The following is a 15,224-nucleotide window of genomic DNA, read 5'->3' on the forward strand; positions in this document are numbered from 1 at the left end:
CTGGATAGATGGGGACGCTTAGGTGCACGCGAGAGTTATGCACGGCAGATGGGCGAGATGAGAGCAGAGCCGGTGCGATCTGACTGGCGGATGAATATAGTAACCCTGATGATCAGAGGCGAGATGGATATCGATTGAAGGAGAGAGAGTGAGAGAGTGAGAGGAAGAGAGCGTGGAGAGAGTGAGAGCGAGAGAATGTGAGGTGTGGAAAGCGGCGGTTGCTTGAATGATTCAGCCAAAGACCAGAGAGAAAGACCTGCTGGAGACGGAAAGACAGGCAGGCCTGGGCCGGCTATGGGTGGTGAGGTGAGTGGTCCTCTCTCTCTTTGGCCCTCTGCCTCTGCTTGGCCGCCGTGCAAGAGGCCCCAGTGGAGCTCGGCGCAGGGAGGATGATGAGCGCGGTGCCGGGGATTGGGTGGGAGACGTCCGGGCTGACACGACACGAGTTGATGAGCGAGTGAGAGGCGGCACGGAGATTTACTGGGTAGGCAATGGGCGCGACAATCAATCGGCGGCGGGCGCGAAACCGGGGGAGTCTGACGAGCCTGCCTGGTTGAAGATGCACCCGTCCTCAGGTTATCGAGAGTGAGGAGATGGAGGAAGAAGAAGAGGAAGAACAGGAACCGGCAGAGAGAGAGAGCTGGTTTACTGTAGCTTTACACGGGCAGCTAATGATAGGGCGTGCAAGATGGGGGCGTGGGTGTTTCGGGAATGGGGGAGGATTTGCGCCGCCGACTGACTGACCGACCAAAGGGAGAGTACGAAGAAGAGCGTGATCGTGATGGGAGAGGACGGAAGAGAGGGAGCAAGCGACGCGAGAGAGAAAAGGTGTGGGGATAGGATAAGGATAGGATGGGAGAGGATAGGCAGAGAAGGAAAAAAGTTACTAGGGGCGTGCGGTGCGTGCGCCGCGATTGCAGGGGTCACGATGCGTGTGTGTGTGTGCGAGTGCGTGCAAGTATGAGCGTGAAAATGCATGGATCCATCCTCGATTTTTACTGCCGTAAAAGTAGCTAGAGCCAGCTGGGTTTATGCATCCATCATACATCATCAGCCAGCCAAAAGGGTCCATAGTGCAGCGCCCTCCGTCTCGGCCTCGACGCGCGCGTAGCCTCTGATTGGATTTGGAGAGACGCGCAGCACGGGGATTGGATGGATTTCTTTCCCAGAACAAAGGAAGTGTCGAGGACTACGATCAAGGCGAAACGGGGTCGCGTCTGCTGGCCGCCGGAATGCATCATGTGTTTTCTCTTTGTACAAGATTAGAAAAAAAGTGAATGTTCTCGTTTTAGTGCTATGCGACCTCTTGAGAGACCATATGGGTGATGGATGATTTTTACAATCGTGGACGGCACACAGAGGGCAGAAACAGCAGATGATGTTCATGGATGATAGGCGTCGTTGGCCGAAACTTGGCTTCGCGTGGTGGAGAGAGGGGAGATGATGGGTCAGATCTCGATCTCGACGTCCACTCGCTGTAAAAGCTGGGCGGGTTTTTTGTCTCTTTCCCAGACGTTCCGTGCTCTCCGTCGCCGTCAGTCAATTCTCGTTGGGCCTTTGAGGGCCTGAGAGTGGCGTCAGAACATGCGAGAGCAGATCACGGGCGGGCCATGGATGCAGGATGCGGAAGGCCAATTGTGGGATGATGCTCCCGGGTCTGTCGAAGAGGGGGAACATGGAAGAAACTCAAAAAAAAGAGCTGCACCCTTTTGCAACCAGTCGAAACGCCGCCGTGCCTGTCTGGGCTTTGTCCTTGGGAGGTTTCGGAGTTCGGACCTCGACCTTGGATGGGCTGAGACCCCCAAGATCTGACCGTCAGAGTAAAAGTGTGTGTGTGTGATCTGGTTCACAATGCGACGACACACAGTCATAATGTCTATAGCCTCCTCTTCTGGCTTGTGCCTCCATCTCAATAACCGTTGGGAGACACCACTTCTTTGTCTCGCCTCTGAGAACTGGGAGGCTACACAGGATTGAAAGGGCAGAAAGGAAAAGACGGCATAATCTGTGCAAGAACGCCATACTGCTATTCTCGTCAAGCACAGCCAGCCACAATTCGATAGAAGACCCCGTCTCGGGTGCTGACTCTTCTCTTGTGAACTCGTGGGCTCCGTTTTCTGCACCACTTGTAACCCATGTCTCGCTTCACCGTTTCCCTCATGCTTGTCCATCCTTCTTTGCCCCCCGTCTCACACGCACATGCTCCCCGGCAAGGCAAGGGCGGAACTGGCAGACAACTGCAACATGCTGCGGCCTGTGGTTCCGCCCAGGGTCGCAGAGAGGCTGTGTGATTGGGGGTTGTCCGTGGCCAGGGAGGAATGCCAAGAGGGGCAGTCAAGGGAGAGAGAGGCCGACCGTTTTGATTTGACTTTGCTTCTCTGCTTCGGAGGGTGTCTTCGTCTCCGGTGAACGGCGGCCTACGGGGGGACGCGGGCGCATGGGCGAGAAGTGTGGGTGGCATCTGGGAATGGCCTCTTGATGGACACTGCTGCTATAGCATGCGAGCTGAGAGCTTAGCTGCAGCGGGGAAAGAGGGAGGAGGAGGAGGGGACGCGTCTCGGTCGGGGCCAGACGCGTCCTCTGACACTTTTCTTGTTTGGATTGGAACGCTCCCCAGCCAATCATTCACCGCCAATCCCCAGGGTCTGAAGTTTGGTGGTGGTGCCTGGGCTGAGTTTCCCAGAAGATGAATTGCGGCGTCTGGAACATCGTGACCGACGCCGCCGACCGAGGTCGGCCTTGAGGAGCCCGGCCAGGCAGTTTGATCATCATCATTGACAGATCATGATGTCTTTTATTTAGAACAAAGCTTGAAACCAGAGTGAGGCCCGAGTTCAATATCACAAGCTCCCCTTGCAGTAGTCGAGATGATGAACCTTCATTGTCCCATTGGGGTTTGCTTCTTGGCTTGGCTTTGGGGAGCAAGGAGAAAGAGGGGGACCCTGTGGCGTATCTTCAGGCTCAATTCGAGGCGAACATGGGCTGCTTGAGGGTCGCTGATTACCGTCCTGTCCTAGTCGAAGCAAGGGGATGACAAAGGCCGAGGCCAAGCCATCAAGGCAGAGCTGAGATGGAGGCTTCTAACAAGCGTCGGGTCTATCTGTGGAGAAACGCCCAGGCCCGTTTCGGCAGGTGGGGGTCGTAGGCATCCCTCCATCAGATCAAGCAGGAGCAGCAGTTGAGGCATCAGATCAGATCCTCCTGGCCTTGGTGGTTGTCCTATCTAGAGAGCATGGCCTCTTGAGTTTGAGTCAGACAAGGTCAAGGCATTCTCGAGAAGAACCAACATCTGGTTCACAATCATCATCTGCATATTTCCCAGCCTCACTTCAGCTCCCGGAGTCACCGTCTGTATCTCGGCAAAACGGAGCAGCTGGCATGGATGTCCCGCTCTGCCGTAATGAACCCGCGACTCAAGTTTAAGCTCAAGGGCCCTGATTAAAAAAAATCCAAAAAAAATCCGGCTTTTGGATGATGACGAAACGCTGGCCCTATTTTTACACAGCCCTCCCGAGAAAGAACTAGCTGCCTTGCTTGGCCCCAAAGTTTGTTACGGTTCATTCTTGTTCCCTCCAAGTGCCGCAGCCCGACCTCATCCTCGACCGGGGGCGGCAGTTGGAAGTTGCACCGCGAGACCGACAGTTTCAGCTGTCAGAGTGAAAAGTGGTGGAATGGTTTGTTAATGGCGCGACAATGCCGTCTGTCTGTCGGTTTGTGCACGTTCCGGAGACATCTCCTTGGTTGGAGACGGTCCCTCCAAGCCTGGATCTTCCATGCCTGGCCTCCGAGAGGAGGGGGCACATCCGGGTGCTATTCGCTCGTCATGATGAGCTATATGTGTCTATCCATCCATCCATCAGCTGCAAGCCATGTGGTGGTTCATTCGATGGTGTTCGTGTCATCGGATGTAGGCATCAAGTTGGGTTCCGACGCGTCAAATAAGACGCGTCTCGTCTCCAATTGACTCGACCGACTATTTACACATTGCCGTTTCTGGCAAGATGTACACTTGAGAGGAATGATGGGATAACCCAAAATGCGACCGCCCTCTGACTTGTTCCTTCACCTGACTTTTTTTCTCCTCTATCGTCTATCAACGGACCCTGAGCCGAGTTCCATCTGTTCAACCAAGTAATGCATGCAATTGACCGCTCATCCTTCTCGTGAACACGCCCCCCTCTTCACCCCTTTCCATCCGTCCCCCTTTCTATATGTCTGCTCGACTGATGCCCATGCCATGCCGTGACATCATGACAGCCCGGCCGTTGGGCAAACCAAACCAGTTCAATTCAATCCAGCCAAGCCAAGACAAACCAAGCAAACCCCAGCCCGGCCCAGCCCAGCCTTGGAGACGATCCCGTGCTTCACCAAATCTAAATTGGTGTCCACACCGAACACGCTCCTCGAGGCCATTCGCCCGTTGGTAGAGCCCCCTCCCCCGGCATACCGGGACCCTCCCGCCCCATGGGATGGGATAGGCCCGTTGTAAATGATTTTCATTCTTCCATTTGGATTCCTTTACGGAGTAAAAGAAAAGAAAAGGCAGGGCAGTCAGAGTCAGCTCTCATCTGCCGATGCCTGCATGAGATGCCAATCTTGCCGTGGAACTAGGATTTCCTTCTTTGGCGAGATTCATGGTCCTTGACAACTCATCTAGCTCCGAGCTAACGGCCATCCCCTCCTCGCACAATCTGATCTGAGCGTCTCGCCATTAATGATAGAGAATCATTCATTTTGTTTCCTTCTTTTTTCTCGTGCTTCTGCCTTGCTTTTTTCTTCTCTCGTCCCAGGAATATTCCTTGCTGTAAATGATTGACCCCCTTGGATCAGCTTGCATCTGCGCCGTGAGACCCGCCATGTAGACCAACCTATCGTGGAAGCTTCCGATATAGGTAATTTATCCCTGCAGCTATATCGGAAGTTCCGTATACATTCATGGAGCTATACTCCGTATTCTAACACTAGCACTGCACATTGCTACTGTCTGTATCGTCCTTCTCCAGCTGAGTCTGTCTGTCATCATCCCTGCCTTCACTCCAGTCCGGTCCAACATCGCCCTCGACTTGACAAGTCGAGTCTTCCTCGGCCTCGGCCTTGGTCCCGTCTCCGCATCCCATAGCATTCTCTAGGCTATCTCACTCACTACTGCGCCGGTATGATGGGCCATGGGCCTTCCAAGGCACCATCGGCCGTTAGGAATGAGACAGCCGTGAGCACTCACTCAACCCAACCCTGGCTCTCCTCTACATCCCTGTCTGCTGCTCTACTTGCACCTCGCTTCCATGCATCACGAACCTCGACTTCTCTTGCATGTTTCATACTAATTGACACGTCCACTTGCACTACCACACCGAGGGATTGTGCAGAACCACCATGGGCTCTCCAGACTCACACTGACCTGATCCCTTCTCGCCCGCTTGTCATTGGCCCCACAGCACCTAGACACCTGAGCTTCCAAGACATCCGTCCCCATCTTTCAACAACGTGAATCGATGCAGTGGCTGGGACATGGCTGAGACCTCCCCAACTATGACAAGAAAACGCCCGCGTGGCACCACCTGTTCCAGGCCACCGAGGTACCGTAACCGATCTTTGTCGGAAGGGACACCAACTTGACTACTGAATGCCGGCCAAGGCCATCATCGTGAACCCGGCTGGTTGCTTTATCACGGAGCACAACGGCGAACGCTCGCAACGTTCGCCCCACGTGGGACAGACATCACTCAAGCCAAAACCCATTCCTAGTCAAATAGATATTCACAATTACATATTGAAACCGCTGGGGTCACCATTGCCCGCGTTCCACTGCACTACCTCCTGCCTCTACATCCCTTTGCTCAACGTTGCACCTCTCCCGAGTCCCCTCTCCTATCTATCTACCTACGCACACAATCCTATTAGTCCAAAACTCGCCCAGCCACTGCCGCTTGGCTCTTGTCCCTGGTTGTCGTCTTCTTGAGCGACCTGCCCATCTGAATCTCGCTCAGGAAACCAGCAGGTCGGCCTCCCCCGGAAGGAGGTGCTGGCGCATCTCCTGGGGGCGGCGGCGGCGGAGGAGGTGGGGCTCCACCAGCAGGCATCGGGGGAGGAGGGGGTGCTCCGACGGATGGCATCGGAGGGGGTGGTGGCGGAGGAGCCGAGGGTGCATCGGATCCGGGCATGGGAGGAGGAGGAGGCGGCGGCGCAATTGGGACACCACCCTCAGGCATGGGCGGAGGAGGTGGTGGTGCAGCAGCAGTGGGCAACGGTGGTGCCGGGGGAGGAGGAGATATGGGAGAGTTGACGCTCGGGGGAGCTGGGCTAGCCGTTGTCGAGTCCCTGCCGGCTGCCGACAGAGGGCGAGGAGGCGCCATGGTGCCGAACAGGATCGATGCCAGCTGTGCCGCGTTTCCGCCGCCGGGACGGTCATCGTCAGAATCGTCAGAGTCATCGTCCTTGTCGGAGCCCCAGTCATCCGTGTCCGCACGACGGCGCGAGACGGGAGCCGCAGGTGCAGCCGGAGCCTTGGCCTCCTGGTTCTGAGTGATACGGTGGAAGGGGTTCGTAGAGACATCAGGCTGCGGTGCAGAAGGCGCGGGCGCAGCAGGAGCGGGAGGCGCCGGTGGAGCGGCAGCAGGAGCAGCAGCCGCATGCTCGTTGGACTGAGACATCATCCGGAAGAATGGATTCTTGCTCTCACTCTCAGCGGGTGGTGATGTGATGACCGCCGGAGGGGGGGAGACAGCAGCGGCAGCTGGAGGAGGGGATGGTTTCCTCTCCAATTCTTGGCTGGCCACCTGGCTGCCGGCCATCGTGGGTGTTGAGGCCTGGGGAGTGATCTGTTGAGGACCTTCGTCATCATCCGATGAAGAGCTGTCGTCGTCCATGGCCTCAAGTTGACGCTGGAGCTCAAGCTCACGCTGGCGAGCAGCCTCAATCTCGGCTCGTCGTGCGGCAAGCTTGGCCTCCTTCTCCTTGGCTTCCGCGAGAGCAGCCTTCTTTCGCTTCTTCTCTTCCTCCTTGCGCAGCTTGCCCTGTCTGACTTGCTCCTCGAGGGCCTTGAGACGAGCCTCGGCAGCCTCTCGCTCATGAGCAAGGTCATCTTCTTGTGCCTTTGCTGCTTCCCTTCAAGGGTGTTAGCCAATGTTTCATCGTCATTGTGTAAGAGGTGGGTGATACATACTCCATCTGTTGCGTTTCACGCTGTTGCTGCTCATGCTCCCGAGTGAGCCTCTCTTCTTCAGCCTGCTTCGCAGCAGCAGCTTCCTCCTCAGCCTTCTTTGCGGCGTCGAAATCCGCCTCAGGCTTGCCACGATGTCGAGTGGGTGGAGGTGGGGGCTTCTTGGCCTCTGCCTTGGGCTGCTCAGGGGCGGGTGGTGGGATACCCTGCTCTTCCGCGAGGCGGGCTTGTCGCTCAGCCTCTCGGCGAGCATCATCCTCCTCAGCCTGGCGAAGCTTCGCGGCTCGCTCGGCTCTCTCACGCTCCATACGTTGAGCAGCTGTCTCGCCTGACTTAGTGGGGGCCTTGATGCCAAGTGCAGCCAGGCGCTCAGCCATACGCTGCTCGGCCTGTTGCTTGATGAAAGCAGCACGTTCCTCAGGAGTCTTATAAGCCGAGTAGGATCCTCCGGCAGAGGGTGTAGCTGTGCGAGAGGTGGACACGGGGCTCTCGATCCGGGGACTGGCAACACGTTCCGGTCGAACCTCCTCGGCGGCTGCGGTCCGGGCGGGTCGCTTGTCTTGAGCCCGGGCCCGAGAGGCTCGGCTCTCACGCTGGAGATCAAAGATAAAGTCACGAACCTCATCCTCGACACCGAGAGCGTCCTCCCATCGGCGCTTCTCGTGCTCGCTAGTGCTATCACGGCCGCCCTCCTTAAGGCTATCCTCAATACCTCGGGCAAAGTCTCGAACGCTTTCCTCGACATCACGGACCATGCGCTCGTTGCTCTCCTTCTCGTTCTTGACCTTGATGTTCTCCTCCTCGAGTCGCTTGGGGGCATCGAGATCCTCAGTGCCAACATCGATCTTCTTTCCGGTCAAGGCGGCAGTTCGCTGCTGCATCATGGCCTTGGCCCTAGCCTTGAGTCGATCCGACTCAGTCACAGAGCCGCCAGGCCCAGTGCCTACAATGGGCGTACCACTGCCGGGATGGGCCTTGGCGTCCTTGATGCGGAACAACTCGAGTCTGGCCTCCATGATGGCCTTCTCGGTTCTTCGGACCTGAGAGGCAAGCTCTGGAACCTTGTCTGTAAGGTTCTGGAGCTGGCGCTTGAGAGCTCTTCTCTCCGCATCAGAGTCTCCACTGATGAGAGCAGCATCAGGGTGAGAGTCAATGTCCTCTTGAATGCGACGGATGCGACGATACAGCTCCTCCGCCTCACGTCGGTCTCGTCGGTCAAGGATGTCGTCCTCCTCATGGTTCTTCTCATCGGCGAAATCCATAGCATCCAAAAGGACCTCCTTCTCCTTGATCTTCTTCCTCAGCTGGTCCAAGGTCAGATCATCGCTGGAAGCGACGGATGCTGGGGAGTCAGGCCGGGGAGAGTTGTTGCCAACCCTACGGCGAGCACTAGACCTGTATCCAAACTTTTCATCGTCGTTCTTGAAGACAGTGGCATCCTTTCGGCCCGCAACGGCTCCAGCGGGAGCACCCCTGAACGAGCGGTTCTTCATGTAGCTCACACCCGTCTTCTGAGGCAGCAAAGCAGCACCAGACTTGGTCCGGAACTCAGATTCGTCATGAAGCATCGACTTGAGGGTGCCAATCGACTGGCTGAAGTTGCGTGTCGAAGGAGGCACGAGCTCTGGAGGAAGATTATTGGGCAGGGGGTATCCATTGAGCTTTCTGTAGATCAAATGCATGGCAACAGCAAACTCGTCAAGGTCAAGGCGGCCCTTGTTGCCATGGTCTGCCAGCGTCCAGACTCTTTCTAGGTCGGGCTTCTCAAGTCCACTCTGGCCAAAGATCTCAATGGCTTGGTCGCCACCGATGTAACCCTTGCCGAGGCCGTCCCAAGCCTTGAAGAGGGAATCGTAACGAGTCTTCTCTTCCTTGGTAATTGCCCAGGGGATGACAGCGTTTCCTTGAAGACCTTGGGTGGTGAAGTTACCACCCTCTCGGCCCTGCTGGGGCATCATACGAGCCTGCAGAGCATCGATATTGGGGAGACCAGTCGAAGGAGCATTGACCAGACCCCATTGACCCGGGCGACCCGTGGGTTGGGCGTTCAAGGGGGCAGCCATGCCACCAGCCCCAGCGGGCGAAAGCGATTGACCAAAACCCGTAGGCATGGGGGGCATTGGAGGACGAGGACCACTATACCCAGTAGCTTGAGGGTTGTTCTGCATCCCCGCGAAGCCAGTCGGCTGAGACTGGACGCCCTGTTGCCCGAATCCTGTCTGTTGTCCAGGGAAACCCGTCATCTGAGCCTGGAGCAGCTGCGAGTTGGACGCCTGAGGCTGAGGCTGCTGGATCGTAGGGGGGGTCGCGGTATTGGTCCTGATATCCGGAGCCGGGGTATTGCTGCCTCCCTCGTCGGCGACGCTGAAGCTGATGATATCCACCATGCTCGATACCTCGTTCTTGACATTCTCGGGAAGGGATGGTGGCAGTTGCTTGCCAGTGAGCTTCAAGTTGCACAGGTACATGGCGAGCGCGAATTCGGGAAAGTACAGCTGACCGGCACGAGTGGTATCAGCGAGAGTCCTATGTCAGGTTAGCCCAACTGCTAGATCACAAATCAGTATGTAAAGTAGAAACCCAATACTCACCAGATGTGCGACAGAGAGTCGCCGTCGAGCCTTGAGCGCATAAGTAGGTCGCGCGCCTTCTCTCCTGACATTGTCATCCCCTCTCCGACAGCAGACTTGAACAAGGTCTCAAATTTGGCCTGATCCTGCGCCGTAATAAAGGTCAGTCGGATGTTGGGGATCTTGTTGGGCTGCTGCTTCTCTGCCCTGCGCCCCCTAGGCTTCGCAGTGCCGCCGGTCTGGAAGGAAGCGGCCATCTCGGTGAACCCAGTAGGTTGGGGCTTCATGGGCGGAGGTGGCGGTTGAGAAGGGCCAGAGGCTTGCTGCGGCGAGGCAGAAAAGGAGGTTTGCTGGTTCGACTGGAATCCAGGTTGCTGCTGCTGCTGTTGTTGAAACTGCTGCTGGAACTGCGGCGGGATCGACGGCATCGGGGGAGCGCCGGTCTGGAAGCTCTGTTGCTGCTGAGGCTGTTGCTGCTGCTGTCCCGGAAAGCCGGTAAACTGCTGCTGGAGCGGCTGAGTCGGCTGCAGTCCCTGGCCTTGCATTGGAAAGCCAGTGAACTGCTGTTGCAGAGGAGCCTGTCCGAAGCCCGTAGGCTGGGGCGCAAAGGGGCCAGGCTGCTGACCGGGCTGTTGCTGCTGGCCTGCGCCCAAGTTTCCGAACGACCCTCCACCATATTGTTGTTGCCCGGGTCGCTGGCTATTTCCGCCTAGGAAGGCGTTGGAGTTGGAGTACATGGCGGGCGAGCGCTGCCGTTGTGGTAACCCTCCGCTGTCAAGACCACGTATGAAGCTCGTTCGTTCGAGGGGGAGACGCTAAATCGGGGGGTTGACGACGTCGCGGTTGGAGCGTCGAAGCTCCGGGAGGACTAGATTGATAGAGAGTGTAGGTAAGAAATATGAAAGATTAGAATACGAAAGGACGGAAGCCCTCAAATGGCATGCGTAGAGCAGATGGAGGGCATCCACTTGGGGGTGATAATGGAAGTTTTGATGATGAAGGTGGAGGATTAAGAAAGAACGAGAGTGAGAGCGAGAGAGCGCCCGAGCGTGGCTTGGTTGGTGATGACGACCTAGCGTCTCGCCAGGCCAGGCAGGTTGCTAAAGGTTCCAGTGGGGTCACCCCCGTGGAGCGCCGCCTTCTCAGTGGTGCCTTGGGCCCAAAGCAATTTGAGGTACGGAGTAGCTTGGGCTCCCCTGGACCAGGCAGGGATTGGCGGACTTTCTGCGAGTTATTGCGGCGTGGTACTGACATTGGATGCTCGGCTATTGTGTTATTGTGCATACATTCATGTGCCATGACGACGGTGTATTGATGTGGTTGTGAATGCGCAAGTCATGGCGTTGCACGAAGGGATTCAACCATGAGGGGCCAACTTTGCATCTTCACAACCAGCACAGTAATTCGCAGACTATACATAATCAATTACTCATTAAAACAATGAAGTCGACTTGTCTAAGTGAAAACTTGCGAAGGGTATCAAGAGTGAGTATACGCAGCAAATCCAGACACCCATCCAATCAATAGATCCTTTCAACGCCTGCTGCTTGCCAGATTTCTTACAACAAAAGAACTCCAAAAAATGATCGCAAAAGGCCGGCCAAATATCCGCTCCTTCGTACATGTGTTTGTTTCCATTACTTCATTTATCCATGCTTCATGGACGCCGTTCATCAACTTGAATCCCATTGTCCTCCTCCTCAATGCATCCAGCCTCATCGCTCCAGAACCTTCGGTGAGCTCGAAGCTCTAGTCCGAATTCTGTGTCCTGGGGATCGGCAAATGTGTAGTCGTTGTCGGGGGACCCTAGAGGAGCCGCCTGAGTCTCTTCCGGGTTGCCCAGCAGATACTCCTTATCCACCGGGCTCTCAACTTCAGGGGGTGTCGGGACTGCTGAGCCTGTGCTTGGGCTTTCGCCTGTCGCACTCATGCCCCCTTCGCTCGAGACGATCGAGTAAGATCTTGACCAAGATCTTGATACTCTGGTGCTAGGATCAAAGGAAGATCCAACCAGGCGAGTCGCCCCCAGAGATATGGTACTAGCCCTCTTCGGGTTCAGAGTTGGGTTTGACATCCGACGTGTCTGTGCCCGCTTGGCCTCGAATGATTTCAGCGCAAGCCCGCCGAATGCCTTGGAAAAGTCTTCTTCGCCGTCGCTAAACAGGAAACCTTCTCCTGAATCATTTCGGCCGTCTTCTCCTGCTTCAAAGAGCAGTCGGTTCCTTTCCAGAACCTGTTGCTGCGTTTGTACCGAGTCCTCCCATCCATCCCTCAGCTGCTGCGCGAGAGGGAGACTGATGCTCGGGGGAACCTTGTCATGCCGCAGCCTAGACATCATCGACTGTCTGCGGGCTGTGGAAGTGGCAGCAGCCACAGCGTTGTCGACCGATTTCTGAATAGTGTGTGCGAGGTCGCGGTCCGAAAATGCCGAGAAATAACGGATCGTCGTGCTATCGCTAAGATGCTTCACGAGATGCCTGAAATTAGAGAGATTAAAGTCATTGCCCTCACAGTCAAGACTGTGGAGCGTCTTGTTGGCAGAGATAGCCTCTGCCAGATCACCAATGTTGACGTTCAACATCTGACTTCGTACACGAAGGTGTTCAAGCCGCGTGTTTGATCGAAGCCCACTCAAAGCCTTGGAGAAACGTCGACCGAGGCGACCTTCGTCCAGCTTGGCATCAAAGCCAGAAAGGTCGAGGAATCTGATGGTGTTGTTATTGGAGAAGAGGTCTGCGAGCGCCTTGCAGGTTGTCTCGCTGGCTGAGTCGGGGGTGGCTGTGCCAGCCAAGCTCAGACACTCGATCGTTGTGTTGACCGTGAGCGCTTTCAACAGCTTGATGTAGTTCGTCTCCAAAGCGAACTCTACCATTTGGATGAATAGACCCCAGGGGCCAAAACCCTCGGTAATGACTGCGCACATGTCATCAATACCCTCATCTAGGCGATTGCCATTGATGTAAAGGGTTATTTGTCTGGCAGGGCCCATAGCATAGAACATCTGGGCTATTTGAGCCCCTGTTAGGCCGCATTTGCTCAGGCGAAGCACTCGCAAGTTGTCCGAACTGGGTGAAGCCAGGTACCCAGTCAAGATGTCAACTGTTGGAGCATTGAGCTAGGGCGTGTTAGTCTTAATTAAAACTGGTAGATGGGGCATCTACTCACTGCAATACCAGACAAGTCAAGCTCCTCCAGGGCCCAAGTGTGCAAGGCCGATTCGTCAAACAAGGGAACATCTAGCGGGATGCGGGTGTTTCCGGCAATGTTGAGCTTCTTGATGACCTGGAGTTGGCTGAGCGCGTCGTAAATAATCTCGAACTTAACAGTGCCTTGGTTTTCGGAGGTGTCGATGTGCTGTAGGCTGGTGCCTTGGCCTGCGATACCAGTCCATAGAGTTGTAAGACCCTCATCACCGAGCCCGCAGTTTGCCAGATCGAGCTTTCTCATGTAAACATCTTCGAGGACGAGGAGATTGGCTGGTCAAAGGTTAACAAACAATCAGGGATAGTCGACAGAAAGAGTAACTAACATAGCTCCTCAACATCGGCCGGGGCAAGGAGGTTGCCGGCCATGGTGATGCTGTGACAGAGGCAAGCCTGACGCCTCAACAACATCAGGATCGGGCGCAGAACTTCTGAGCTGACTCTTCGAGCACCCTCATGATCTTTGGAGCGTCGAGTCGTGCTTTGAGAGCCCAGGATGTTCCTCAGGTCCATGCTACGAATAGACTCGGACGAGAAAGCCAGAGCGTGCATCTCCTGGCTAAGGACGGATGCTTGCATCAAAAGATCATAGTGCTCTTCCGAGATTTTGATTCCTACACAGGTTAGTTAATTGTGCACGCCACGAGAAGAAGTGAGCTGTACCATTCAGAGACGTGTAGGCGATGGCATCTCCAAAGTGAGAATAATCCTTCTTGCCAGCAAGACCAGACAAGTCGATATTGCGGAAAGAGAGCTCCTTGAAGTAGCTGTTGTAACGCAAGGCTCGGAAAAGCGCAAGCAGCTGTAGTGTAGAGTAGGGCTGTCCACTCGAAGGCAACAAGCGAAAAGCGGGTTGAGATGGCGTGTTCCATTCGATGGTCCATCGGGGGACCTGAACTTTGAAGGCAGCGCAGTATGCGTGCAAGCTTCGCTCCAGTCCGCCCAAGTCATTGCCCGAGGTCAGTGAGAGCGGCGGGGGAAGCCCCTTGATGTCAAAAATTGCCTTTTGCAGATGCTGCGGCCACATGGGCTTGAGTTCTCGGTCTACCTTGGTCATGGCCTCAATGACTCGTCGATAGTGAACACTTGCGAGCTCGAGTCTGCTTTCGCGGCCGAGGGGAAGTCTGGGCAACGTTAGTACACCAGGGGTTTAACGAGGACTAGGCCTGCAGTGACTTACCGAAAGCTCATGACAAATCTCTGTTCGTGCGACGCAACGGATGCTCGGAAGCGGATGAGTGAAACTGTGCCAAAGGACTGAACCTTCACACGCAGGTCACCGGGGGTGGTTGCATAATCTGCCTTGAGAACCTCGAGGAAGTACAGCATGCATGGTCCGATGACAATGTAAAACGAGGGACCGTCCACAAAGTGCTGAGACTCCTCGGCCGAGTTGGTCTTTTGGGGCGCCCCAATTGTGCGCTTGACAACGGGAAAAGTCAGGATCTTAGAGAGACTGTTGTTCGCGTCAGGCTCCGTGGTCTCGACGATGTGATTGATTCTGGCCTTCAGGTTGCCGGGGATCAATGATGGAGGTGGTGATCGTCTGAGGTTCATCCTGCAGGCCCTTTGAATGCTGGCTAGCCAGTCATCACGGTCCTTGGGAAGCATGAAGAACAGGTGTGCCTTGGAGTATGCCAGCTTGGGCCACTGAGCAAACCACCAGACTTCGATGCCGAACCGAGGGCTTGAACCTTCCTCATTGAATACAGCAACGATGGAACGTAGAGGAATCTCCATACGGACATCTGCTGCTGAGGACTTACCGCCGGCAGAATAGGGGGAGCCGCCAGGCTTCAACATGCCGTCCCCCTGATCTAGCTGCGGGAAGACAGCCCTTGCGGCCTCGGCGCTCCCAAACTTGACCAAACAGGCGTCGGTGAGAACGAGGTATTCGGCGCGTGCCTTGAGGAGTGTGACATCGGTCTTAAGGGGACCGTATTGGGCAACCTCCATGGACGAATAAGGCACCTCGGGGGGCATTGAGGAGAATTCGGGGGCGGATGCGCTCATGGGCGACACGCTCGAGACTCGGCGGTGAATTCTATCGATCATGGATCCGGAGCCGGAGTGGTTCTTTTGGAGACGGCGCGTGGAGGTCGAGTTTCGAGAAGGGCTCTGGGACATGGACTCCATGGACGAGTTGCTGAGAGAGCGAAGGGCCTTGGAGAAGACGCGAGGCTTCTTGCCGTCGCCATTCTCAGACTCCTTTTTCTCATTGTGAGGGATCGGTACAGGGGGTGTCGTGCGCAGAGTTGGGAGAGTCCTCCTCCTCCACTTTTCGGCGTTCAT

At 55.8% G+C, this 15,224-nt stretch overlaps 1 protein-coding gene and 1 pseudogene across 2 annotated transcripts, besides 1 other annotated feature; both read right to left on the minus strand.

Annotated features, from left to right (window-relative positions):
- Nucleotides 1-5,897: 5,897 nt before the first annotated feature.
- NCS57_00609000 lies at nt 5,898-10,544 on the minus strand (annotated as a pseudogene). The gene is made up of 3 exons: nt 9,751-10,544; nt 7,163-9,685; nt 5,898-7,104 (listed from the first exon to the last, which is right to left on the minus strand).
- Nucleotides 5,898-10,544: a sequence feature.
- Nucleotides 10,545-11,386: 842 nt separating this feature from the next.
- On the minus strand, nt 11,387-15,224 carry NCS57_00609100 (uncharacterized protein; the record flags this gene model as incomplete). The annotated part of the gene is made up of 5 exons (XM_053055989.1): nt 11,387-12,844; nt 12,895-13,205; nt 13,259-13,546; nt 13,596-14,056; nt 14,113-15,224. The coding sequence occupies 5 exons, from the start codon at nt 15,222-15,224 to the stop codon at nt 11,387-11,389; spliced, it is 3,630 nt and encodes a 1,209-aa protein (XP_052914944.1).

This window comes from Fusarium keratoplasticum, chromosome 4 (assembly GCF_025433545.1).
Source record: "Fusarium keratoplasticum isolate Fu6.1 chromosome 4, whole genome shotgun sequence".
NCBI classification, from domain to species: domain Eukaryota; kingdom Fungi; phylum Ascomycota; class Sordariomycetes; order Hypocreales; family Nectriaceae; genus Fusarium; species Fusarium keratoplasticum.